Source organism: Euprymna scolopes, chromosome 37 (assembly GCF_053919585.1).
Source record: "Euprymna scolopes isolate OS-2025 chromosome 37, ASM5391958v1, whole genome shotgun sequence".
NCBI lineage: Eukaryota > Metazoa > Mollusca > Cephalopoda > Sepiida > Sepiolidae > Euprymna > Euprymna scolopes.
Window position 1 is genome coordinate 32,741,523 of NC_136518.1, and position 27,758 is coordinate 32,769,280.

Here is a 27,758-nt window from a genome sequence, read left to right on the forward strand (position 1 = left end):
CTTTTTTTTATTTTAATTATATTTTTTATTTATCTATTTATTTATTTTTTTTTTATTTTTTTTTTTCAGGTGAAGAAGCCAAAAACCATGGATATTTAAACTGAATGAAATGCTGATAAACTCTTCTTTTTTTTTATTTTAATTATATTTTTTATTTATCTATTTATTTATTTTTTTTTTATTGTTTTTTCAGGTGAAGAAGCCAAAAACCATGGATATTTAAACTGAATGAAATGATGATAAACTCTTCTTTTTTTTTATTTTAATTATATTTTTTATTTATCTATTTATTTATTTTATTTTTTTTTCAGGTGAAGAAGCCAAAAACCATGGATATTTAAACTGAATGAAATGATGATAAACTCTTCTTTTTTTTTATTTTAATTATATTTTTTATTTATCTATTTATTTATTTTTTTTTTCAGGTGAAGAAGCCAAAAACCATGGATATTTAAACTGAATGAAATGATGATAAACTCTTCTTTTTTTTTATCTTAATTATATTTTTTATTTATCTATTTATTTATTTTTTTTTTTTTTTTTCAGGTGAAGAAGCCAAAAACCATGGATATTTAAACTGAATGAAATGATGATAAACTCTTCTTTTTTTTTATTTTAATTATATTTTTTATTTATCTATTTATTTATTTTTTTTTTATTTTTTTTTCAGGTGAAGAAGCCAAAAACCATGGATATTAAAACTGAATGAAATGATGATAAACTCTTCTTTTTTTTTATTTTAATTATATTTTTTATTTATCTATTTATTTATTTTTTTTTTATTTTTTTTTCAGGTGAAGAAGCCAAAAACCATGGATATTTAAACTGAATGAAATGATGATAAACTCTTCTTTTTTTTTATTTTAATTATATTTTTTATTTATCTATTTATTTATTTTATTTATTTATTTTTTTTTCAGGTGAAGAAGCCAAAAATCATGGATATTTAAACTGAATGAAATGATGATAAACTCTTCTTTTTTTTTATTTTAATTATATTTTTTATTTATCTATTTATTTATTTTATTTATTTATTTTTTTTTCAGGTGAAGAAGCCAAAAATCATGGATATTTAAACTGAATGAAATGATGATAAACTCTTCTTTTTTTATTTTAATTATATTTTTTATTTATCTATTTATTTTGTTTATTTTATTTATTTTTTTTTCAGGTGAAGAAGCCAAAAATCATGGATATTTAAACTGAATGAAATGATGATAAACTCTTCTTTTTTTATTTTAATTATATTTTTTATTTATCTATTTATTTATTTATTTTTTATTTTTTTTTCAGGTGAAGAAGCCAAAAACCATGGATATTTAAACTGAATGAAATGATGATAAACTCTTCTTTTTTTTTATTTTAATTATATTTTTTATTTATCTATTTATTTATTTTTTTTTTAATTTTTTTTTCAGGTGAAGAAGCCAAAAACCATGGATATTTAAACTGAATGAAATGATGATAAACTCTTCTTTTTTTTTATTTTAATTATATTTTTTATTTATCTATTTATTTATTTTTTTTTTATTTTTTTTTCAGGTGAAGAAGCCAAAAACCATGGATATTTAAACTGAATGAAATGATGATAAACTCTTCTTTTTTTTATTTTAATTATATTTTTTATTTATCTATTTATTTATTTTATTTATTTATTTTTTTTTTCAGGTGAAGAAGCCAAAAATCATGGATATTTAAACTGAATGAAATGATGATAAACTCTTCTTTTTTTATTTTAATTATATTTTTTATTTATCTATTTATTTATTTTTTTTAAATTTTGTTTTTCAGGTGAAGAAGCCAAAAACCATGGATATTTAAACTGAATGAAATGATGATAAACTCTTCTTTTTTTTATTTTAATTATATTTTTTATTTATCTATTTATTTATTTTTTTTTTATTTTTTTTTTTCAGGTGAAGAAGCCAAAAACCATGGATATTTAAACTGAATGAAATGCTGATAAACTCTTCTTTTTTTTTATTTTAATTATATTTTTTATTTATCTATTTATTTATTTTTTTTTATTGTTTTTTCAGGTGAAGAAGCCAAAAACCATGGATATTTAAACTGAATGAAATGATGATAAACTCTTCTTTTTTTTTATTTTAATTATATTTTTTATTTATCTATTTATTTATTTTATTTTTTTTTCAGGTGAAGAAGCCAAAAACCATGGATATTTAAACTGAATGAAATGATGATAAACTCTTCTTTTTTTTTATTTTAATTATATTTTTTATTTATCTATTTATTTATTTATTTTTTTCAGGTGAAGAAGCCAAAAACCATGGATATTTAAACTGAATGAAATGATGATAAACTCTTCTTTTTTTTTATCTTAATTATATTTTTTATTTATCTATTTATTTATTTTATTTTTTTTTTTTCAGGTGAAGAAGCCAAAAACCATGGATATTTAAACTGAATGAAATGATGATAAACTCTTCTTTTTTTTTATTTTAATTATATTTTTTATTTATCTATTTATTTATTTTTTTTTTATTTTTTTTTCAGGTGAAGAAGCCAAAAACCATGGATATTAAAACTGAATGAAATGATGATAAACTCTTCTTTTTTTTTATTTTAATTATATTTTTTATTTATCTATTTATTTATTTTTTTTTTATTTTTTTTTCAGGTGAAGAAGCCAAAAACCATGGATATTTAAACTGAATGAAATGATGATAAACTCTTCTTTTTTTTTATTTTAATTATATTTTTTATTTATCTATTTATTTATTTTATTTATTTATTTTTTTTTCAGGTGAAGAAGCCAAAAATCATGGATATTTAAACTGAATGAAATGATGATAAACTCTTCTTTTTTTTTATTTTAATTATATTTTTTATTTATCTATTTATTTATTTTATTTATTTATTTTTTTTTCAGGTGAAGAAGCCAAAAATCATGGATATTTAAACTGAATGAAATGATGATAAACTCTTCTTTTTTTATTTTAATTATATTTTTTATTTATCTATTTATTTATTTATTTTTTATTTTTTTTTTCAGGTGAAGAAGCCAAAAACCATGGATATTTAAACTGAATGAAATGATGATAAACTCTTCTTTTTTTTTATTTTAATTATATTTTTTATTTATCTATTTATTTATTTTTTTTTTAATTTTTTTTTCAGGTGAAGAAGCCAAAAACCATGGATATTTAAACTGAATGAAATGATGATAAACTCTTCTTTTTTTTTATTTTAATTATATTTTTTATTTATCTATTTATTTATTTTTTTTTTTATTTTTTTTTCAGGTGAAGAAGCCAAAAACCATGGATATTTAAACTGAATGAAATGATGATAAACTCTTCTTTTTTTTATTTTAATTATATTTTTTATTTATCTATTTATTTATTTTATTTATTTATTTTTTTTCAGGTGAAGAAGCCAAAAATCATGGATATTTAAACTGAATGAAATGATGATAAACTCTTCTTTTTTTATTTTAATTATATTTTTTATTTATCTATTTATTTATTTTTTTTAAATTTTGTTTTTCAGGTGAAGAAGCCAAAAACCATGGATATTTAAACTGAATGAAATGATGATAAACTCTTCTTTTTTTTATTTTAATTATATTTTTTATTTATCTATTTATTTATTTTTTTTTATTGTTTTTTCAGGTGAAGAAGCCAAAAACCATGGATATTTAAACTGAATGAAATGATGATAAACTCTTCTTTTTTTTTATTTTAATTATATTTTTTATTTATCTATTTATTTTATTTATTTTATTTTATTTTTTTTTTTCAGGTGAAGAAGCCAAAAACCATGGATATTTAAACTGAATGAAATGATGATAAACTCTACTTTTTTTATTTTAATTATATTTTTTATTTATCTATTTATTTATTTTATTTATTTATTTTTTTTTCAGGTGAAGAAGCCAAAAACCATGGATATTTAAACTGAATGAAATGATGATAAACTCTTCTTTTTTTTATTTTAATTATATTTTTTATTTATCTATTTATTTTATTTTTTTTTTTTTTCAGGTGAAGAAGCCAAAAACCATTGATATTTAAACTGAATGAAATGATGATAAACTCTTCTTTTTTTTTATTTTAATTATATTTTTTATTTATCTATTTATTTTATTTATTTTATTTTTTTTTTTTTTCAGGTGAAGAAGCCAAAAACCATGGATATTTAAACTGAATGAAATTATGATAAACTCTTCTTTTTTTTTATTTTAATTATATTTTTTATTTATCTATTTATTTTGTTTATTTTATTTATTTTTTTTTCAGGTGAAGAAGCCAAAAACCATGGATATTTAAACTGAATGAAATGATGATAAACTCTTCTTTTTTTTTATTTTAATTATATTTTTTATTTATCTATTTATTTATTTTATTTTTTTTTCAGGTGAAGAAGCCAAAAACCATGGATATTTAAACTGAATGAAATGATGATAAACTCTTCTTTTTTTTTATTTTAATTATATTTTTTATTTATCTATTTATTTATTTTTTTTTTTTCAGGTGAAGAAGCCAAAAACCATGGATATTTAAACTGAATGAAATGATGATAAACTCTTCTTTTTTTTAGTTTAATTATATTTTTTATTTATCTATTTATTTATTTTATTTTTTTTTCAGGTGAAGAAGCCAAAAACCATGGATATTTAAACTGAATGAAATGATGATAAACTCTTCTTTTTTTTTATTTTAATTATATTTTTTATTTATCTATTTATTTATTTTATTTATTTTTTTTTTTTCAGGTGAAGAAGCCAAAAATCATGGATATTTAAACTGAATGAAATGATGATAAACTCTTCTTTTTTTATTTTAATTATATTTTTTATTTATCTATTTATTTTTTTTTTTTTAATTTTTTTTTTCAGGTGAAGAAGCCAAAAACCATGGATATTTAAACTGAATGAAATGATGATAAACTCTTCTTTTTTTTATTTTAATTATATTTTTTATTTATCTATTTATTTTTTTTTTTTTTATTTTTTTTTTCAGGTGAAGAAGCCAAAAACCATGGATATTTAAACTGAATGAAATGATGATAAACTCTTCTTTTTTTTTATTTTAATTATATTTTTTATTTATCTATTTATTTATTTTTTTTTATTGTTTTTTCAGGTGAAGAAGCCAAAAACCATGGATATTTAAACTGAATGAAATGATGATAAACTCTTCTTTTTTTTATTTTAATTATATTTTTTATTTATCTATTTATTTTTTTTTTTTTAATTTTTTTTTTTCAGGTGAAGAAGCCAAAAACCATGGATATTTAAACTGAATGAAATGATGATAAACTCTTCTTTTTTTTTATTTTAATTATATTTTTTATTTATCTATTTATTTATTTTTTTTTATTGTTTTTTCAGGTGAAGAAGCCAAAAACCATGGATATTTAAACTGAATGAAATGATGATAAACTCTTCTTTTTTTTATTTTAATTATATTTTTTATTTATCTATTTATTTATTTTTTTTTATTGTTTTTTCAGGTGAAGAAGCCAAAAACCATGGATATTTAAACTGAATGAAATGATGATAAACTCTTCTTTTTTTTTATTTTAATTATATTTTTTATTTATCTATTTATTTATTTTTTTTTTTCAGGTGAAGAAGCTAAAAACCATGGATATTTAAACTGAATGAAATGATGATAAACTCTTCTTTTTTTTTTATCTTAATTATATTTTTTATTTATCTATTTATTTATTTTATTTTTTTTTTTTTTCAGGTGAAGAAGCCAAAAACCATGGATATTTAAACTGAATGAAATGATGATAAACTCTTCTTTTTTTTTATTTTAATTATATTTTTTATTTATCTATTTATTTATTTTTTTTTTATTTTTTTTTCAGGTGAAGAAGCCAAAAACCATGGATATTTAAACTGAATGAAATGATGATAAACTCTTCTTTTTTTTTATTTTAATTATATTTTTTATTTATCTATTTATTTATTTTATTTATTTTTTTTTTTTCAGGTGAAGAAGCCAAAAATCATGGATATTTAAACTGAATGAAATGATGATAAACTCTTCTTTTTTTATTTTAATTATATTTTTTATTTATCTATTTATTTATTTTTTTTTAATTTTGTTTTTCAGGTGAAGAAGCCAAAAACCATGGATATTTAAACTGAATGAAATGATGATAAACTCTTCTTTTTTTATTTTAATTATATTTTTTATTTATCTATTTATTTTTTTTTTTTTAATTTTTTTTTTCAGGTGAAGAAGCCAAAAACCATGGATATTTAAACTGAATGAAATGATGATAAACTCTTCTTTTTTTTTATTTTAATTATATTTTTTATTTATCTATTTATTTATTTTTTTTTATTGTTTTTTCAGGTGAAGAAGCCAAAAACCATGGATATTTAAACTGAATGAAATGATGATAAACTCTTCTTTTTTTTTTATTTTAATTATATTTTTTATTTATCTATTTATTTATTTTATTTTTTTTTTTTTTTTCAGGTGAAGAAGCCAAAAACCATGGATATTTAAACTGAATGAAATTATGATAAACTCTTCTTTTTTATTATTTTAATTATATTTTTTATTTATCTATTTATTTTATTTATTTTATTTTATTTTTTTTTTTTTCAGGTGAAGAAGCCAAAAACCATGGATATTTAAACTGAATGAAATGATGATAAACTCTTCTTTTTTTTATTTTAATTATATTTTTTATTTATCTATTTATTTTTTTTTTTTTAATTTTTTTTTTCAGGTGAAGAAGCCAAAAACCATGGATATTTAAACTGAATGAAATGATGATAAACTCTTCTTTTTTTTTATTTTAATTATATTTTTTATTTATCTATTTATTTATTTTTTTTTATTGTTTTTTCAGGTGAAGAAGCCAAAAACCATGGATATTTAAACTGAATGAAATGATGATAAACTCTTCTTTTTTTTAGTTTAATTATATTTTTTATTTATCTATTTATTTATTTTATTTTTTTTTTTTTCAGGTGAAGAAGCCAAAAACCATGGATATTTAAACTGAATGAAATGATGATAAACTCTTCTTTTTTTATTTTAATTATATTTTTTATTTATCTATTTATTTTTTTTTTTTAAATTTTTTTTTTCAGGTGAAGAAGCCAAAAACCATGGATATTTAAACTGAATGAAATGATGATAAACTTCTTTTTTTTTATTTTAATTATATTTTTTATTTATCTATTTATTTATTTTTTTTTATTGTTTTTTCAGGTGAAGAAGCCAAAAACCATGGATATTTAAACTGAATTAAATGATGATAAACTCTTCTTTTTTTTAGTTTAATTATATTTTTTATTTATCTATTTATTTTTTTTTTTTTTTTTTTTTCAGGTGAAGAAGCCAAAAACCATGGATATTTAAACTGAATGAAATGATGATAAACTCTTCTTTTTTTTTATTTTAATTATATTTTTTATTTATCTATTTATTTATTTTTTTTTTTTTCAGGTGAAGAAGCCAAAAACCATGGATATTTAAACTGAATGAAATGATGATAAACTCTTCTTTTTTTTTATCTTAATTATATTTTTTATTTATCTATTTATTTATTTTATTTTTTTTTTTTTCAGGTGAAGAAGCCAAAAACCATGGATATTTAAACTGAATGAAATGATGATAAACTCTTCTTTTTTTTTATTTTAATTATATTTTTTATTTATCTATTTATTTATTTTTTTTTAATTTTTTTTTCAGGTGAAGAAGCCAAAAACCATGGATATTTAAACTGAATGAAATGATGATAAACTCTTCTTTTTTTTTATTTTAATTATATTTTTTATTTATCTATTTATTTATTTTATTTTTTTTTTTTTTTCAGGTGAAGAAGCCAAAAATCATGGATATTTAAACTGAATGAAATGATGATAAACTCTTCTTTTTTTATTTTAATTATATTTTTTATTTATCTATTTATTTATTTTTTTTTTAATTTTGTTTTTCAGGTGAAGAAGCCAAAAACCATGGATATTTAAACTGAATGAAATGATGATAAACTCTTCTTTTTTTATTTTAATTATATTTTTTATTTATCTATTTATTTTTTTTTTTTTAATTTTTTTTTTCAGGTGAAGAAGCCAAAAACCATGGATATTTAAACTGAATTAAATGATGATAAACTCTTCTTTTTTTTTATTTTAATTATATTTTTTATTTATCTATTTATTTATTTTTTTTTATTGTTTTTTCAGGTGAAGAAGCCAAAAACCATGGATATTTAAACTGAATGAAATGATGATAAACTCTTCTTTTTTTTTTATTTTAATTATATTTTGTATTTATCTATTTATTTATTTTATTATTTTTTTTTTTTTTCAGGTGAAGAAGCCAAAAACCATGGATATTTAAACTGAATGAAATTATGATAAACTCTTCTTTTTTATTATTTTAATTATATTTTTTATTTATCTATTTATTTTATTTATTTTATTTTATTTTTTTTTTTTTTTCAGGTGAAGAAGCCAAAAACCATGGATATTTAAACTGAATGAAATGATGATAAACTCTTCTTTTTTTTATTTTAATTATATTTTTTATTTATCTATTTATTGTATTTATTTTATTTATTTATTTTTTTTTTTTTCAGGTGAAGAAGCCAAAAACCATGGATATTTAAACTGAATGAAATGATGATAAACTCTTCTTTTTTTTATTTTAATTATATTTTTTATTTATCTATTTATTGTATTTATTTTATTTATTTATTTTTTTTTTTTCAGGTGAAGAAGCCAAAAACCATGGATATTTAAACTGAATGAAATGATGATAAACTCTTCTTTTTTTTTATTTTAATTATATTTTTTATTTATCTATTTATTTTTTTTTTTTTTTGTTTTCAGCTGAAGAAGCCAAAAACCCAGAAAAGTCGATCCCCATCAGTATTATCGTCTCTCTACTCATCGTGTTTATCTTCTACTTTGGAGTCTCTGCGGTCCTTACAATGATGGCCCCTTATTACACCCTTGATTCTGTTGCGTCATTGCCAAAAGTGTTTGCATTGGCTGGATGGCCTTTTGCCAAATATGTAATTGCTGTTGGTGCAGTCTGTGCCCTCACTGCCAGGTATAAACATCTTTCCCATTTTTTATAACTTTTAATCATATATATATATATATATATATATATATATATATATATATTTATATATATAACTTTTAATCATATATATATCTATCTATATATATATAAATGTAAATGTTGGTTCGTTCGGAGTTAATTGTCTAAAAAACCACTGGACGGATGGCTTCCACGTTTTGCTATAATATGTTTACTATATCCATGTGTGTTTTTATATATTCCTTTTTAATTATAACATTATACTTAATTTTTCTATGATAAATAGGTGGATTTCTTTTTACCGAGAGGCGATTTTTTTTATTTAGGGACAATTATTTATTACCGCTTCCTGTCATGTGATCCGTGTTACAATTTAGCGGTTTTCCTGCTAGATCTGTGGATTTCGTTTACAATCTACCGGGAAATTCTAGAAAATCTGGAGGTATTTGGCACCCAGAGACACCCGCATTAGATTGCTTGAAAATACTTTAAAACATAAAATAAACTCATTCATGTAAGTAAAAAAAAAGTAGCATTTATTGCCTTTGGTAACAATTATTTATTGATTATTTGTTTTGTTTTTCACCTTTTTTTCGACTAACCATTCTTAAATCTCACTATAAAATCGATTTTTCCAAGTACATTTTAGGTGGGGTGGGCGGCATTCCAATCTCCCCGAAGGGGTTTGTATTACTGTACACGGGTGTGTATTGTACACATAGATTCGAAAAAGTTGTCAAAAAACAAATATATAACAAATAAATGTTATCAAAGGCAAGATAAGTTACTTTTCTGCCAAACTGGCTAGCGATTTTCTGGACATTTCTTTCTCCTGATCTCGCGGGTTTTTTTTAAATCTCAGTTGACAACATTGCATGCATCACTAAAAAAACACCACAGGCTTAATGTAAACAGAATGTGTTTACAATATGGTAAATTTTCAATGGGTTTATTGATAATGTAACCATGTGATTGAACTTTAATTTAAATTAACCACACGTGGTCGAAAAATGAATGCCGACGCTCAAAGTGTATACACATTTTGATTCATCCCTTTACTTCATAATTCACCAAAAATCAGGAAATTAACGAATTTTAATGAAAATTGCAGTATTTTTCAAATAATGATCGCAGAATATAATGAACTAATTATTTTTACTTAACTCTTGGTGAAAATGTTTTATTTTGTTTAAACAAAAAATACCTTTACTAAAGTTATGGTTTTCAATAGTAAATAAAAAACGCAAGAATTTATTTTTGCTTTTTTTAAAGCATCGTAATTTGTAACAATAAAAAATAATTTTTACAGTAACATTACGAAAAAAGCCCCTAAAGTCCGTATTAATGTATTCGATATAACTCGAAGAAAAATGAATTATCGGATACTATTCAGGAAATTAAAGATTCAATTAGATTCCTATTTCAGTCACCTAAATTATTTAAGGTGAAATGAGTTTAGGAATTTATAGCCAAACCTAAATATTTTTTTTTGGTAAATATCCAGATACGCTACTACAGAACACCGACCACTCTAATTTGTTTGGGGGGGGATGTGATGTTGGGGCGCGCGCGCCAACATCACATCCGCCCCCCCCCCGCTCGCGCCCCCAATGTACAAAGTAAAATCTTCGGAAAATGTTAAATGGTGTTCTAATTGGTAAATGTCGGTGCGTTACTTACGGAAAATTTGAAAATTCGATGTTCCAGGTAAAAAAAAAAACAGATAAATTACCCCCCCCCCTACTCCAACTTGGTGTGCTTTCCTTTTCTTATTTTATTTCTTTTTCAGCTAATTTTAAATTTTCCACCCAAAAAGCGCTATAATGTATTTTTGAAAATTAGAAAATTCTATGTCCTGGAAAAAAAAAAACCCTCGCCCCAATATAGTTTGCTTGGTGAAGCCGTCGTTTATGCTACAGCGTGCATGAGCATGCGCGTAGCATAAACGGATGCTGCAAAATGGTGGAAAGAAGTTCGTGGGTTCAGGGGTAAATACCATGCAAACGGTAAATTTGCCCCAAGTTTGACTATCAGATTCGTTGTCAGCGACCTCAATTACCTATAAAAAAACAAATTAGAGTGGTCGGTGTTCTGTAGTAGCGTATCTGGATATTTACCTTGTTTTTTTCTTGCTTAAAAAAATAGCATTAATACAGTAAGTTAGGTAAACTGACTTTTTCGTTTAAAAATGGAATTATTTCCCTTTCGCTATTAACTTTTTTTTTTAATTTTTTTTTTTAATAAATATTTTGTGGGGTTTGTATTACTGTACATATAGATTCGAAAAAGTTGTCCAAAAACAAATATATAACAAATAAATGTTATCAAAGGCAAGATAAGTTACTTTTCTACCAAACTGGATATATTTTTCGTGTTTTTATTCAATGTAACATGTTTATTCAGCTCGAAAACCATACAGTGTTTACCGATGTATTGGAACATTCAAGATGGCGTCTGATTCTCTCTTTAATACGGTAAGTGTGGGAAAAGATGTTATAAATAAAAAACCGGATAAAATACTGTTAAAAACTCGCTCAATATATGTTACCGTGACATAGGTTGACATATATTCGGCGGGTTTTTAATAGTATTTTGTATAGTTTATTATTTATAACACCTTTTTCCATACTTACGGTGTTAAAGAGGGTGTGAGACGCCATCTTGAATTTTCGAATACATCGGTAAACACAGTATGTTTTTCGAGCTGAATAAATATGTTACATTGAATAAAAACACAAAAAATATATCCAGTTTGGCAGAAAAGTAACTTATCTTGCCTTTGATAACATTTATTTGTTATATATTTGTTTTTTGACAACTTTTTCGAATCTATGTGTACAGTAATACAAACACCCATTTTGTGTTTTATATACATAAAGTACAATTGTTGAATGTTACTGTTTTGATTATATTCGTTTGGAGGGGCACAATTAAAAAATTAAGAAAGATTAAAATGAAGCGAAATTTAAGTTTCCGTTCCATTTTTACAACAACCGTAAAACAGTGCATACTCAGCAAGTTTTATCGTAATTTATAAGCATATTGAAACACTAAATCAACATTTTATTTATTTTTTTGCATAATTAATGATGGAAGTATTTTTCTGCTTATTTTCTTAACATCTGTTAAAAAAAAATAAATAATTTGTACATTCTCTTGAAAAAAAGAATCAAACTTTTCTCTACTTTCACATGTGTTCCATTTTAACAAACTGAGCCACAGCAACGCGTGGCCGGGTACAGCTAGTATATATATATATATGTATATATATATATATATATATATATATATATATATATATATATATATTTATATATATATATATATTTATATATATATATATATTTATATATATTTATATATATATATATTTATATATATATATATATATATATTTATATATATATATATTTATATATATATATATATATATATATATATTTATATATATATATATATATATATTTATATATATATATATATATATATTTATATATATATATATATTTATATATATATATATATTTATATATATATATATATATTTATATATATATATATATATATATTTATATATATATATATATATATATATATATATTTATATATATATATATATATATTTATATATATATATATATATATTTATATATATATATATATATATATTTATATATATATATACATATATATATATATATATATATATATATATATATATTTTGTTCAAGGTTAAAATATCCTGAAAACATCGTCAAGAATGACAAAGGACCTAGAAGCTATGAAGTAGAGTCGCCTAATAGAACTAGACTACTACTGGATCGATAGAAGGATCCTACCATTTTCCTAGCAGCATTGGCAACAGATTTGATGTACTTATTCCATTTAAAATCAGGAGTAAAGGTCAAGCCCAGAAGCTTGTCAAAACTTGAGGCCTCCTCAAGACGAGAGCCATTCATTTCAACTGATGCCAGATCGAGATCAGAACGTTGAAGTGAGAAGTTTGGTTTTAGATGCATTAAAAGTAACCAGCCACTCCTTTCCTATTGTACCACGTGTTCAAGATTAGAGGAGAGAGAATCGGAGAGAACTTGGTCGTTTACTGACTTAGATGTGCTACCATAGATGGTAGTGTCATCAGCATAAATGTCTACAAATGATGTAAGGATGTGATTTGGACCCCTGAGGGACTCCAGCATTAATACTGTGAGCTTCTAATTTTTGCCCATCAACTACTACTCTTATGAACCTGTCTGAAAGAAATGATTTAATAATTGAGAAGACATTTCCAGCTATACCATAGCTAGAGATCTTGTGAAGTAAACCTTCATGCCATACCCTATCAAAGGCCTTAGATATGTCAAGAGCAATTACCCTAGAAAGGTTGCCTCCGTCGAGAGAATCGCTAATCCTATGAGATGTAACTGTAAGCACATCTGCTATTACTCTCACCCCCCCCCTCCCGAAGTAGAAGTGTCAGCATCAACTGGCACCCACCAAATAGTTGAAAGGAAGATGAGTGTAAAGAGAACTGAGACCTTGGGGAGGCTTGTTGCCACCCAAATTCCAATGAGGACCAATGGTCATTGCCAGCAAAATATCAATGGCAAGTGACTGTTACAAATTCATTTGCAAAGTTACCAACAGAGGTGCAGAGTACTGGAAATTTTGGTAGACTTGTCACTCGGATTCCAAGGAACACCACTGCTTTCCATAGTTGTGTTTGCCTCATCACGTTTTGACCAACTAATCCTCTGGCTTGCTTTTGGTAGGATTGAAACCGCTATCTTCACACAATGCTCACCTGAACCGTAGAGACTCAGCGCCTTTATCCACTGCACCGACACTAACTATGGAAGGCAGTAATCATTGGGGATATAGTTACAAAACTCAGCATTCCTATGTCGTCAGTGTTAATCACTTGAAGAAGGCCAGAGGATAAGTTGTTTTATCCTTTTATTAAGATATATAAATAAAAGTCACAGTAAAATATAATTAAAAATAAAACATTATCTTATTTTTACATCTAAATATTTAAATTTTATTTCAGTCTAATTGGTTCCATTTTTCCTTTGCCCCGGGTTGTGTACGCAATGGCAGAGGATCGACTTCTCTTCGGTTTCCTTGCTAAAGTCTCAGACAAATTAAAGACACCAATTTATGCAACAATTGCTACAGGAATCTTAGCTGGTAAATCATCTTTTATTCCTTTGAATTGTAAATTGTTTAGCAATTTGTTATTGCAACATTTATGTTGCAACATTTTTTTATGTAGCGGGGGGGGGGATATATATAGTACGTGAACATCTAGTATTTAAAATGTTCCTCTAGTTGTATGTATGTATGTATGTATGTATATATGTATGTATATATGTATGTATATATGTATGTATATATGGATGTTTCACATATAACTCTGTTCACATCGTAACAAACATACACAGGACATTATTTTACAACAAAGAATAACCATTTTTGTCCGCTTGGTCCTAATAAAGGAGAAACATACCTTTTCCATAGGGACGAATAGGTATCTCGTTTTTTTTGGTTTGTTTCTTGCAATCCTAATACAAATGTCTGCTTTAAAAAAATGTCAAATACCAAGTTCATATTATATAAACTTTATTCTCGTCTCCCATTGGAGCTGCAAAGTGTTGTAAGTTTCTACATTATTCTAAGGTCGCGTTTCTTCCAGCTTCCAAACGTGGAGACGATATCTTCTATGCTAACTTGCTCAACTCTCCCACTGACTAACTCCATTCTTAAACTCTAGGAGCATTTTTGACTATTTCATTATACCATCAACTTCCGTAACCAAAGAAACAAATCAACTGATCCAACTTTGTCATATATTTTGTTTCTTTAGCTAACATCACTGTTTGTTCTAACATTCTTACATTAACGTTCCCAATACATTTTTACTATAAATATTTTATCTATAAAATATCTAATTTATGTTGATGCATATTTTCTAACATTCTATTTTCCAAATATCAACAATGATAATAATAATAATAATAATAATTAACATTGGCGTTGCCTCATCACTACTCTATATAACACGTGTGTCGACGTTAACTATGACTTTTAGCACCTATTAGTCTTAAATTGGAATCATGGACTCACCCAGTTACAAAGAAACATTTATTTACATCATTTATTTATGTTGTAAAACATATTTTTTTATTGTCCAAATGAGATTTGCTACCAGGCAAAAGCAATGAGATTTGGGTGTCTTTTTCTGTTAAAAAAAAAGAGGCATAACTCTAGTCTACAATAATTTCTGCAAAATGGAAGATAACTCAAGAAGGTCGTAAACATATCATTTAGTTGTGTAACATGTCATTTTCGAGATGGGGCTTGTTTCTCATCTAATAAATCGTAGGTTACTGATTGAGGTGATATTAAAAATAAACAGAAATGAAACCAGTACATTACTAATAACTCACTTTGAATCATGTTGAACAAGTATTTTGCAAGTACAAACGAAGCTTACATCAAAAGTAATATTAGATTAGGTTCACTATTCCGACCGGAATGGAGACAAATGAAATGTTTGGTCACGCCACATTCGATTCCTCAACTGCGTGTGTTTATCAATGTCTTGCAACATTTTAACTGTTTATGTTTTTCAAATTTTAAATTTGTTTAATGCTGTTGTGGAACAACTTTTGATTTTTCATTATTTGGATTTAAAAGAGGAAACAGAAAACGAAAAGAAAAAAAAAATACGGGTTTGAATTACTGTACACATAGATTCGAAAAAGTTGTCAAAAAACAAATATATAACAAATAAATGTTATCAAAGACAAGATAAATTACTTTTCTACAAAACTGGATATATTTTTCGTGTATTTATTCAATGTAACATGTTTATTCAGCTCGAAAAACATACATTGTTTACCGATGTATTGGAAAATTCAAAATGGCGCCTGACTCTCTTTAACACGGTAAGTTCGGGGAAAGGTGTCATAAATAATAAACTAGACGAAATACTATTAAACCCCCACCGAATATTTGTCAACCTATGTCACGGCAATATATATTGAGTGAGTTTCTAACAGTATTTTGTCTAATTTTATATTTATAGTACCTTTTCCCAAACTTACCGTGTTAAAGAGAGAGTCGGGCGCCATTTTGAATTTTCCAATACATCGGTAAACACAGTATGTTTTTCGAGCTGAATAAACATGTTACATTAAATAAAAACACTGAAAACATATCCAGTTAGGTAGAAAAGTAACTTATTTTGACTTTGATAACATTTATTTGTTATATATTTGTTTTTTGACAACTTTTTCGAATCTATGTGTACAGTAATACAAACCCAAAATTACGTATTGCATCCAATAAATCGATTCAAAATTTTAATATACATCATGATCGGCACGCGTGGAAGCGTTCAAAACTTGTGTGTCAGTATCTTAGTTGGACCCACCTACGGTGAAAAATTAGTTCGTCCAAGGGCTTACAAAAAGACAACGTCAGAGTTTTTCAGCGAGTAACTGCCGAGATTGCTCTGGTACCATGTCGGGTCATATCGACGGAGTTGTTCGGGATCGTACCAGGTCGTGTCGACGGAAGTGTTTGGTACCGTGTCAGGTCGCATCGTTGTTTATATTGAGTCGTGTAGAGTGAAACGTCCGGTTTACATTTGTTGTTTAGTTAGTTGACTTGAGGGTTGTCGCAGTGATACTGCCGCGTGTGATAACAATATATATATTTAGGGGGAGGGATCCGTTTCTCTTCTCTTGTAAAATTACATATACATCAACTCTGTATCTGTTTATTATTACTGAATGGTACTTTAACTTCTGTATCTATTCATACACATCATTAATATTAAGTTTCTCAGACGATCCATCTCTCATCTTTCTCTTCTATATGCCATTGAAGAACAAAAGAGTGTTTTGACATTTGTGTGGATGCTTTATTTCTTGTATATATCTACCTTTTTTTTTCTTTTTTTTTTTTTTTGATACACAGACCATAAATATAATTATTATAATCTAAACTAAATAAACGTAATAAAGAACGACACAATAAATAGAACAAAATACATAAAACAAATGGAAAATACACAGAGAGGCACAACAAACTTACATATCAAACTTTCACCTTTTCCTTGGTGGTGGTGCTCAACCAGAGTTACTCAAAATACTCAAGATGTCATTTTTATAATATTAGAAAATATCAGCAGCAGTTCACACAAGGGAGACGGGGGACCTTTGTGGCCTTCGGGCCAAGATCAAAGTGTACGTGTTCCCTCCTTAGGCATGGCATGGGCGGTGCTGGGTCCTACGGAACCCATCCCGCCTAGGTTAGCATTATAAGTTCAGTAAAGTAACTCTTGACTGGTGGTACAAATGAGATCCTGTTCCTGATTTTATTTTTTGGTATTAGAGAACCTCTGAGTCTGCCCAACCCCCCTGCTCCTCATCTTTATTTTCTGATGCCCCCGGTCATCCCCCTACTCAGAGGTCACCTTCCTACCCCCTCCATCCGTTGCTTTATTTTCTCCCACCTCCATTAAGGCGACTTCCCCAAACCCCATTAGGGATGCTCTGCTTGTTTTCGGTTCCCCGGAAAACAGTGGGGGATCTAGCCACATAGAATAGTACAGGGGGGTCTTACTAACAACACATTAGTAGTTTTTTTTCCTTATTTTTGAAATGAACATTTTCATTAGTTTTTTCCCACTCCACGAACATTTTATGCCAATTAATTCAAGAACTCTTTCCAATGAAATCGAACTTTATTTTCTCACACATACACACACACACACACACAAAAAAAAAAAATGCACACACAACATACAGAAATGAATATACAAATTGTACATAGTTAAATTTTACATTGAACGCTGGGGTTATTAGTTAGATTAGGATCCACAGAGTGATTGAGGTATTTTGGTAAATGTTGCCAGTCAAGAGTAAGACTTCAAAAGTCTCATCTGTTACATAGTCAAAAAGACCCTGTACCCTCCCCCTCCCAATTTCTTGTAGGGCCTTGTGCCTAATTTTGTTGAATTGAATTTTTTGTACGTTTTTTTATGTTCAATTTTTCTTTCTCAATAAAATATATAAACAAGATCAAAGTGTAGTATCTGTTCCGGCAGATGCTGCAATCAAAGACCATATGTGGGGGCGACCCCACATATAAGACCTTGGTCAATGTAGGGGCAACCCTTCATACCAATTGTCACTATCCAGTTCCCCTCCTCCCCGGGGAGTTGGTCCCCATTTCCCCTTCACTCCTCACATTAAAAATCGGTCTTGTGCCTAGTTTGCTCGGTGGGGGAGCAAATAAATACCATCTGTTCCAGCAGATACTGCAAGCAAAGACACTATGTGGGGGCGACCCCACTGATAAGACCTTGGTCAATGTAGGGGCAACCCTTCATACCAATTGTCACTATCCAGCTCCCCTACTCCCCGGGGAGCTGGTCCCCATTTCCCCTTCACTCCTCACATTAAAAATCGGCCTTGTGCCTAATTTGCTCGGTGGGGGAGCAAATAAATACCTGGTCCCCATTTTCCCCTTCACTCCTCACATTAAAAATCGGCTTTGTGCCTAATTTGCTCGGTGGGGGAGCAAATTAATATCATCTGTTCCAGCAGATGCTGCAATCAAAGACCATTGCCCTTGCGGCAATCTTCTGGTCCATGTAGGTGCAACCCTACACACCAGTGTGCAAATCACTAACCAGCTCCCATTTCCCACCTCTCGAGAGCTGGTCCCCTTTTCCCTTCCCCCTCCCCCTCTCTCTCCACATTAAAAAAACGGCCTTATGCCTAATTTGCTCAGTGGGGAAGCAAATAAATACATCACATTAGGGAGACAACTACTTCAACTGTCACATTATATTAATCTTTTTAAAACGCCATGAAGACAAAATTCAATACAACTTTAATTCAATTCATTTGATTCTACATTTTAATTAGGTTAATAATTTTCCAAACACACAAATTATTATCCCTCTGTAATAAAAAAAAAAAAAAAAAACCTCTTTACAAATTGAATTTTGAATTAATTAAAAAGGTAGAATTCTTTCTTTCCTAGAACTATCAGCCTATGGAACTCTATACCGTGGTGCTACTTTCCAGCTGACTACAATATGGTTGTTTTCACTACCAATGTAAACAAGTTCTTATTGAACTGTCTTCTTAAATAATCAAATTTTATCCAATTTCCACCACTCACCAACCACCTGACACTCAGTAACCCTTATCCTTGATAACTTTAATGAATAGACACATAACGTCGATTATATTAATGTATCTTTTGTTTCTCTTCTTCAGGAATAACTGCATTAATTTTTGATATCACTGAACTTATAAATATGATGTTGATTGGTACATTGCTGACTTATGCGTTTGTAGCCAAATGTGTTGTAATCCTAAGGTAGGTGATGCTTATCTATTCATGCTTAGGCTATTTGACATTTTATACGGATGGAAGACAATACCAACGAAGGTCCACCGCTGCACAATGAGTTAAGATGTTAGAGAGGATGCTAAGGCAAACGGAGTTGCTATTCTCAAACTTCTCCCAAGTTTTTAAGCTTAGAACAAAAGACTAACATGAAAAAGGTTGCCATATGCCCAGTTTTTACATGTAGTGGTTTTGTTTCATGAAGAAGAATAGCACGAATATGACCACTGACAAAACTATTGTAATTATATGATATTATGATTGTTAAGAAAATTAATTAAAGCAATTTGGATACTATTTTCAAAACTTTCTAAGTATTTCAAGGAAGATAATTTACACGAAAATGGTGTAAATTCACAGCATTAGCAAAACGTCTGATATCATTAGGGTATGAAGAACAGATACTACACTCTAAATTATTTGCACAAAACATAAAAAATTGCATTTTAAACGAATTAGGCACAAGGCCATTTTAAAGTGTGGGAAAATGGATATCTTGATAATGTGGCCCACGAAAATTAGTGACGAAGCACCAAAAATACATTTACCAGGGTTAATCCTCACCTGGTATTGCTTAAACCATTCGGATAGTAGGCAGATGTGACTGACATGTTCCTTAGATGGGACACTTGTCACGAGAATGTCGTTTATGTAGTTTATATGTCGTTATAGACGGAATTCAAATCATGCACTGTTTGCCCATGAAGCGTGGAAGGTGCTAGTTGCATTTTGCAAACCAAAAGGCATAGTTAAAAATTTAAATGGAGTTTTTACTACTGTTCTCAGGATATCGGTTGGATTCACTGGGATCATATGGTAAGCCTAAATCAAATTTAGTTTGGAGAAGGACTTATAACCATGCAGAGAGTAATCGAAGTCCTGTATATGTGGGATTGGGTAACGATCAGATATAATTATGGCATTAAGTCGTTTATAGTCCCCAGTCGGATGCTAGGAATGCTTCAGGATCATATACAAAGAGAAAACTGGATGAGAGACATATAATTCCTAGTTGCATATTATTAAACTCTACCTTTGCAGCCTTTATTTTATCTGTATGGTGGCAGCAAGGGGATGAGGACACAGGAGTATCTGTAGTCTCTATGTGGTGTTTTGTTGAGTGAATTGGTTTACTCAACACAAAATTTGGATTAGTTATCTTCAGGTAGAAGTGTAATAAGTTTTTAATAAGAGTGTAATAAAGTTTGGTATGGGTTGTCAGCAATAAAAAATGCCAAGTTGATAGATAAGGCATTTGGAATGGAAAGTTCCATATTAACAGCTATCAACTGATGTCTGTACATATCCACTATGAAGTTGAAGTGGTGCAGAAAGTCTGCAATAGTAATTACCATCCTCAGCATAATTCCAAATTCAAAGGATGAGAAATTTCACCATACGTGGAAATAGGAGAGTGATTTGATGAGCGACACTGACGGCTTATCAGCGAGATGTTTCAGTGGCCAAATAATGCAAGCTGCTCCTGTGTCAACAAATCAACGTGCTTGGGATCGAGAGTCTATAATAAAATAGTTCTGTAAATCCTGTGAAGAGTGTACAGTACTCAACTCTCAAGATCTTAGTTTTCCTGCATTTTGCATCTATGTACCTTCGTATCGAAGTGACTATAATAGGAACAGAGTCTCAGCTTGATTGAGTAACATCGGTGGTGGTATGAGGATGATGAACGTCTGGAGTCGGCGCATGCACAACTGCATCTCCAACTTGCTCAGTTGTGACACCTCTTGAATGAAGCGTTCAATGGCTTTGAGGGTAGTCGTTTCCATTAATGGAGACAGTTCAGCCTGTAACATAATAGTTACTGAGGCTAACTACCTTGAAAAAGAAAATTTTTAAAAAAAAAACATTTATCGATAAAAAATCAAAAATTCAAATATCTGAAAATTATAGAGATTTTCAAAGAAACATGTCTTAGAGATAAATACACAAAATGGAAAATATCACATCTGATCTTGACCTTCTATTGGTGCTTGAAGAACGCGATCCAATCCTGATTAGCAAAAGATTAAACTTCTTGGTTATTACTCAGACACAACATCCACACCACCATTAGTGCTACGGTCATGATCGCGAAAAACACCATTCATCTTGTCCCACGGCAGCCCAGCATTGTTGATTATATAGAATACATTCAGTGGGTGAGGATATGTGGGATTGATATGAGTAGTCACCTTGCTGGCAGGAGTTCACAGTATATGAAGAAAGCATGTTCACACATTTATTCTGCTGGACTCCTGAAAATCCATTATTCTGGAACTGTGTTGTATGGCAACGCATTCCAGACCAATCACCGGGTCAGAGAGAACTCAGGGTTGTTGGGATAACTCAAATTTAGCACCCCACTCCACTCAGAGTGGACCCTTTCTTCTGAGCAGGTCATCGATTGCCCCCTTACTAATCACCTATGAAGTTCTTTTCTAGAAGTCAAAGAAAGCTTGCAGGATCTTAGAAGCTTTTTGACATCTTCCTAAACCTATGGCGACCCTCAACCAAATGATCGCAAATGAGGTTGGGAATCGTGTTATCAACCGCAGAGTTCCACACAGATTCCTCCATCAATGTTCAACTCAGCAAAGCCAGTTTCTCAACATCTCAATGGCACATGAAGCTGGACATTCTCAAGCCTCCCTCACGCACACATTGAATATAGACCTGTCGTTAACCAAATGTCTCTTCCTGTCCTAAAAAAGCAAGAACAGAAGATGCTGAAGAGCCTTTAGGTTTTTGACAGCCAATTGGTACAGAATGAGAGACGTAAGTGGCACCCACCTCGGCTCTACTCTTTGAGGAGAGTTTCCTCCGAAGCCAAGAATTAACAAACATTTTATCCTTTGACTGTACCGCCAACCTTTTCCAGCTGGAGGCTTGGTCTGACCCATATGCCAAGGATACTAACCAGGTCATTCGTCCAACTGAAAGGAGCTAGGAGGGTGGTATCACCACTCTGGGCATCCAACCACAGGCCAACCGACTTGCTGAAGTTGATTTTGGCACCTGTGATCAGATACTACACTCTGATCTTAACAAAAAGGCAAACCATAAAAATGTTTTTGCAACTAGGTATTTTTTTAATGAATGAAGAACAGAAACACTCCCTAATTTGATTGGAATATCTTTTAATAGAGGTGGGTAATGTAAATCTGTTCTGTTGCAATAAACAGTCCTCCCAGTAATTACCTCCTCCTTCTTTTCAAGGGTGTTGGAGGAATCCTCCCACGCATTATATCCTCCTTTATTATATTAGCTTTTCTATTAGAGATGATTCGCGTAGTATTCATCCTGTTGACATGAGATCGTCCTCACATAAATTATCTCCCTTTCTTGCATCATCCTCTGAGAAGGAGGTAATGTATTATTTGCTGTGTTGTCATGAGACCATCTTCCTAGAAATATGTCCTGTTGTTATGATATCATAATCTCAGGCATTACCGTCTCCTTTTATGTAGAATATTCTCAGGTATTATCTAATCTTTTTTGGAGTAAGTAGTGTAGTGTCTGTCTTGTTCTCATACCAGCCTATCAGGCATTACCAGCTCCTTCCGGGGACGGCGGTGTAGAATAGGTTTGTTGGTTCATCATGATACGATCCCTCCAGGCATTACCATCATCCTTTTGGGGAGGAAGAATCATTCCAACTTTACATTCTCCTTTGAACGGTAGTGTAGTATATTGCCAATTATAAAGAAAAAAAAAACTTCCAAAATAATTTTCTTGTTCTAATACGTTTTTTTTTTAATATTTAGGTACAAGGTAAATGCATTTGAGACTGAGGTAACCGTGAATGATTCAAATGGATCCTTACAAATTGCTAGGTAAACAGTTTTTACAGTTTTTAACAAAATCAGCATTCAATTTTGTTTCAACAAAGTCACTTTTTCATATTTGTATTATTTGTATCAATTTTGTTATATACATATTTTTAAATGTATAACATTTAAGAATTAAGTTGCATCTTTTACACAAATTATCTTTAATTCATTATTTTTTATGCAAGCTACCATTACACAAATTGTTGTATATTAACTAATTAATGAAAAATGCAAAAGAATATTATTCAACAAAAGCAAAATAATAAACAAACATAAATAGATGAGTAAAAAACAAAGAGAATATTTGTAGATGAGAAAAGAGAAGTTAAAGCAATTACAAAAATATTGGAGAATCGATCATCTGCAGTAAAAATCAATCAGTTTCCTTTGCATCATAAGTAAGTTTCTGGAATCTGCAATCATTAATTACCTCAGCAAAAGCAATCTACTCTAAGGATTTCATCCTGCAAGATTAGCAGCTGATGTGCTGACTGTAATATCACAATGAATCTATGGGCAGCCTTTGTTTCTAGAACAATAAGTCTTGACATACCAAAAGCCTTTAATAGGATTTAGCATAAAGGTTTAATTCACAAGTTTGCTAGCTGTTAAATATCTGGAAATGTTTTCTTAACCATCAAATTTTCTCTCTCTGACAGATTTTTAAAAGTAGTCGTTTATGGACAGAAGTTTGAAGCATATAGTATTAATGCTAGCAGGCTTCAAGGACCCATTCTGGGCTCAACGTTTTCCTGATCTTCATCAATGATCTCCCATTCTAAAGTCATTCATTGACATCTATGCAGTTGACACAAACATCTATGGCAACACTTCAAAGAGCATTAATGATCTTTCTGATTCTCTCTCTTCTGAATCGTGCAATAAGAAAAAAAAAAGTAGCTGATTACTTTTAATGCACCTAAAAAACCTTCTCTCCTTTTATCACCAATGTTTGAATCCTCATTTTGCCTCAATTCAAATGAATGAAGCTCCCTAATTCGATAAACTGTACGATTGATTTTCAGACCTGAAATCGAAAACTTACATCAAATCTGTAGCTTATTGGAAAAATGTTTGAATCATTCTATCGCTCCAGAAAGTATTTCACTTCTGCCGCGATCCTCTACATGCACACGAGTCAAATATGTTCTGTGATGAGGTACTAACATCTAAGAAGTGCCTTGACAAAGTATAAAACCGACTTCAAAATTTAATGAAAGATGGCTTCTTTCCCAAAAACCTCTTTCACACAGAAGAGAAGTTGTAAATCTTTTTCTACTCTACTATTATTTTCATTGCAGGTCCTCGACTGAGCTCTAATCTCTTGTTTCATCTGTAAACCATTCATAACAAAAATTTGTTTAGCTACTGTGTAAAAATTTTCTTTCTTTCATCTGCTTCACCAAAAACTAAACGAAACTTCCATGAACAAAGTTTCTTTCCAAAAAGTACCCATTTGTGGAGCATGACACTGTGGGGCCGCTTCTCAGCTGACTGCAACATGATTATTTTCAAATTCTTTTGAATACATCCACTTAAATAATTTAATTCTGACCTGTTTCAACAGTTGTTAAAAATCCTCACCTGACAATCTCATTAACTCGAGTGGTATTCTGCTATTTGTGGCAATTCAGCGATGTATTTTGAGGGTGCTGGCAATGGTCCTGTTGTCATAACTTGGATCAGTAGAGAGCATGAGTTGTACACCAGTGCATCTCCGATCTTGCTCATTGAAAATTGTGTCACTTTCAGATATGATAGGAGATTCCTATCGCTCCTGGCCAACTAGTAGATGGTCTGCAACAAAAAAGAAAACCGGTTTTCATTAAACTGAAATGGAATCATGTCATCTTTTCTGGGGCGACAATTTTATTGATCCACCCTGTATAAAAAACCAGTAATCTCACAGCCAACCAATGTGTGCATATTGCAAAAATACTCTTTTGACCAAAGAAATAATAGGAATACTTGACAGAGAGGTCATATCCCCGAAATATGGTAAAATTCTGGGACTCTAGTGATCGAGGGGAAAACTAAGATCTAAAAACTAAATTAAAATTAAAAATTATTTTCAAATTACTGTTTCTTTCTTACAATCCTGCATTGTTAGAGCCATCTAATGGTGTGGATATATGACGACACATGCATTATTTCTTTTCTTTTTTCAGAGACATTTTTGTATCAAAATTTACATTAAAAGAACTTTTTCATCCACTTTCAAATGTGCCAACAAAAAGGACCGAAAAAATTGTAATGACCTGCTCAGGACTTCTTTGTAAGTGATTCAATTATTTGAATCGAAGTTTCTATTATTTGGATTACTGAATTTTATTTTCATAACATTTCGGCTAATTTAATCTTTGACCTTCTTCAGGTGGATCTTATCAAACTCGAGAATCTTGATGTTGAACTTTGGAATCTTCATAGAATTTTAAATGGAACCTATATTGAATAAACAGGGATAACATGCACTTGTTCCATCAGCTATGAAGTTCTAAGTAATTCGTAATTGTGTTCTGAGTATCAGCCGCACTGAAGATCGAACCTTCGACCTCCAGAAGAGTATCACTTACAACTTAATTTTATCTGTTATGTCACGAGCTCATGCAGATTAGATAAAAGATTCCATTTGAAATTCCTTGCAGATTCCCGAATTTGACAGAAAGATTCCCAAGTTTGACAAGAAGAAGGTCAGAGGTTACATTGACGTTGTGTAAATGACACTCAAGATGAGAACAATAGTCTGAATAGTGCAACTAATTCAAATTATCGATCCTCATCTCAAAAATTGGAAAGAAGTTGATAATTGGTTAGAATATTTTCACCAGAATTTGTTGTGAAAATGTGAAAGGTGAGTTTATTGCAGTAACTTGTTTCATAAGAAGAAAGTGCTGCGTCATGAGATTTGAATGATCGTTTTGAAAAGATGTTTCGTGGTTTTCAGGATTTTGAAGAGGAGATGGCGATAGGAACAAGCAAAGAGAAAAGTTTTAGAATTTGCTTTTGCTATGAAAATGTAGATTAGTTCTTGCTGGCATATAACTGATGATGATGATGATGATGATGATGATGATGATGCAATTAAAATTTGAAAGTTGAAGGAGGCTTTTAGTGAAGCTTTTGTAGAGAGATGTCGAAACTTTGTTCTACCATACATAATTAGTATTCTTAACTGTATTACATCTTACATTCTAAGGATTATTTATGTTAAATTTGGTGTAATTATCACCGAAACATTTGGTGCCTATCGGTGCTTATAATTTATATTATTTATAGGTCTTGATTATTTTTATTATTTATAGGTGCTTATAATTTATAATATTGATAAGTTCTGATAATGTTTATTATTTATAGATGCTTATTTGTAAATTAAATTATTTGTAATTTAATTAAATATTTTCATTTTGGCCCCTTTTTTTTAAATTTTGCATGAAAATGATGCATCATATGTTTTGGAAATTTCCAGATGAGGATTGATAATTTGGATTATTGAGACTATCATTCTCATTTTGGTAATTATTTTCGCAACATTTTGGTCGATGTAACCTCTGACTTTTATTTAGAGGGGAGTATCTTTTCAAACTCAGGAATCTTCATGTTGAATGTGAGAACCTTTACGGAAGTTTGAACTAGATCCAATATTAATCCATGGGGAATAGATATTTGCATTCCATTAATCATAATCGTGTAAAAACGCTAATTAATTTTTATGTCATTCTTAGTTATTATCGCCTGTATTATTAATCACCGTAGGGTTAATATTATTAGTATTATTAATCACCGTAGGGTTAATATTATTAGTATTATTAATCACCGTAGGGTTAATATTATTAGTATTATTAATCACCATAGGGTTAATATTATTAGTATTATTAATCACCATAGGGTTAATATTATTAGTATTATTAATCACCATAGGGTTAATATTATTAGTATCATTAATCACCATAGGGTTTATATTATTAGTATTATTAATCACCATAGGGTTTATATTATTAGTATTATTAATCACCGTAGGGTTAATATTATTAGTATTATTAATCACCATAGGGTTAATATTATTAATCACCGTAGGGTTAATATTATTAGTATTATTAATCACCATAGGGTTAATATTATTAGTATTATTAATCACCATAGGGTTAATATTATTAGTATTATTAATCACCGTCGGGTTAATAAAACATTCTGTATAGATTGCAGAGTTTGACAAGATGTAGCCGATGAAGCTGGAAGGTCAAAATGTTGTGAAAATAACAACCAGGATGAGAATAGTAGTTTGATTAATACAAATAATTCATTTCTAACCAGTACTTCATACACAATGCAACACTGCACATGTATATTCACACTAACAAAACAATATATACGCATACACATCCTTAGCCCATGTGTCTGCTTATTCACTGAATAGTTTTTATTAAAATAAAAATCTATATAAATTATT

General features: G+C 28.6%; 1 protein-coding gene across 3 annotated transcripts in view; it reads left to right on the plus strand.

Moving 5' to 3' along the window:
- Positions 1-27,758, plus strand: part of LOC145261122 (cationic amino acid transporter 2-like) — a 180,234-nt gene that overhangs the window by 140,397 nt on the left and 12,079 nt on the right. For all 3 annotated transcript variants that reach the window (XM_080119366.1, XM_080119368.1, XM_080119367.1), the window contains 5 exons: positions 8,831-9,053; positions 14,098-14,237; positions 19,349-19,451; positions 23,246-23,314; positions 25,480-25,586. In XM_080119366.1, coding sequence (XP_079975492.1) covers positions 8,831-9,053; positions 14,098-14,237; positions 19,349-19,451; positions 23,246-23,314; positions 25,480-25,586 — 642 coding nt within the window. The remainder of the gene's footprint in view (positions 1-8,830; positions 9,054-14,097; positions 14,238-19,348; positions 19,452-23,245; positions 23,315-25,479; positions 25,587-27,758) is intronic.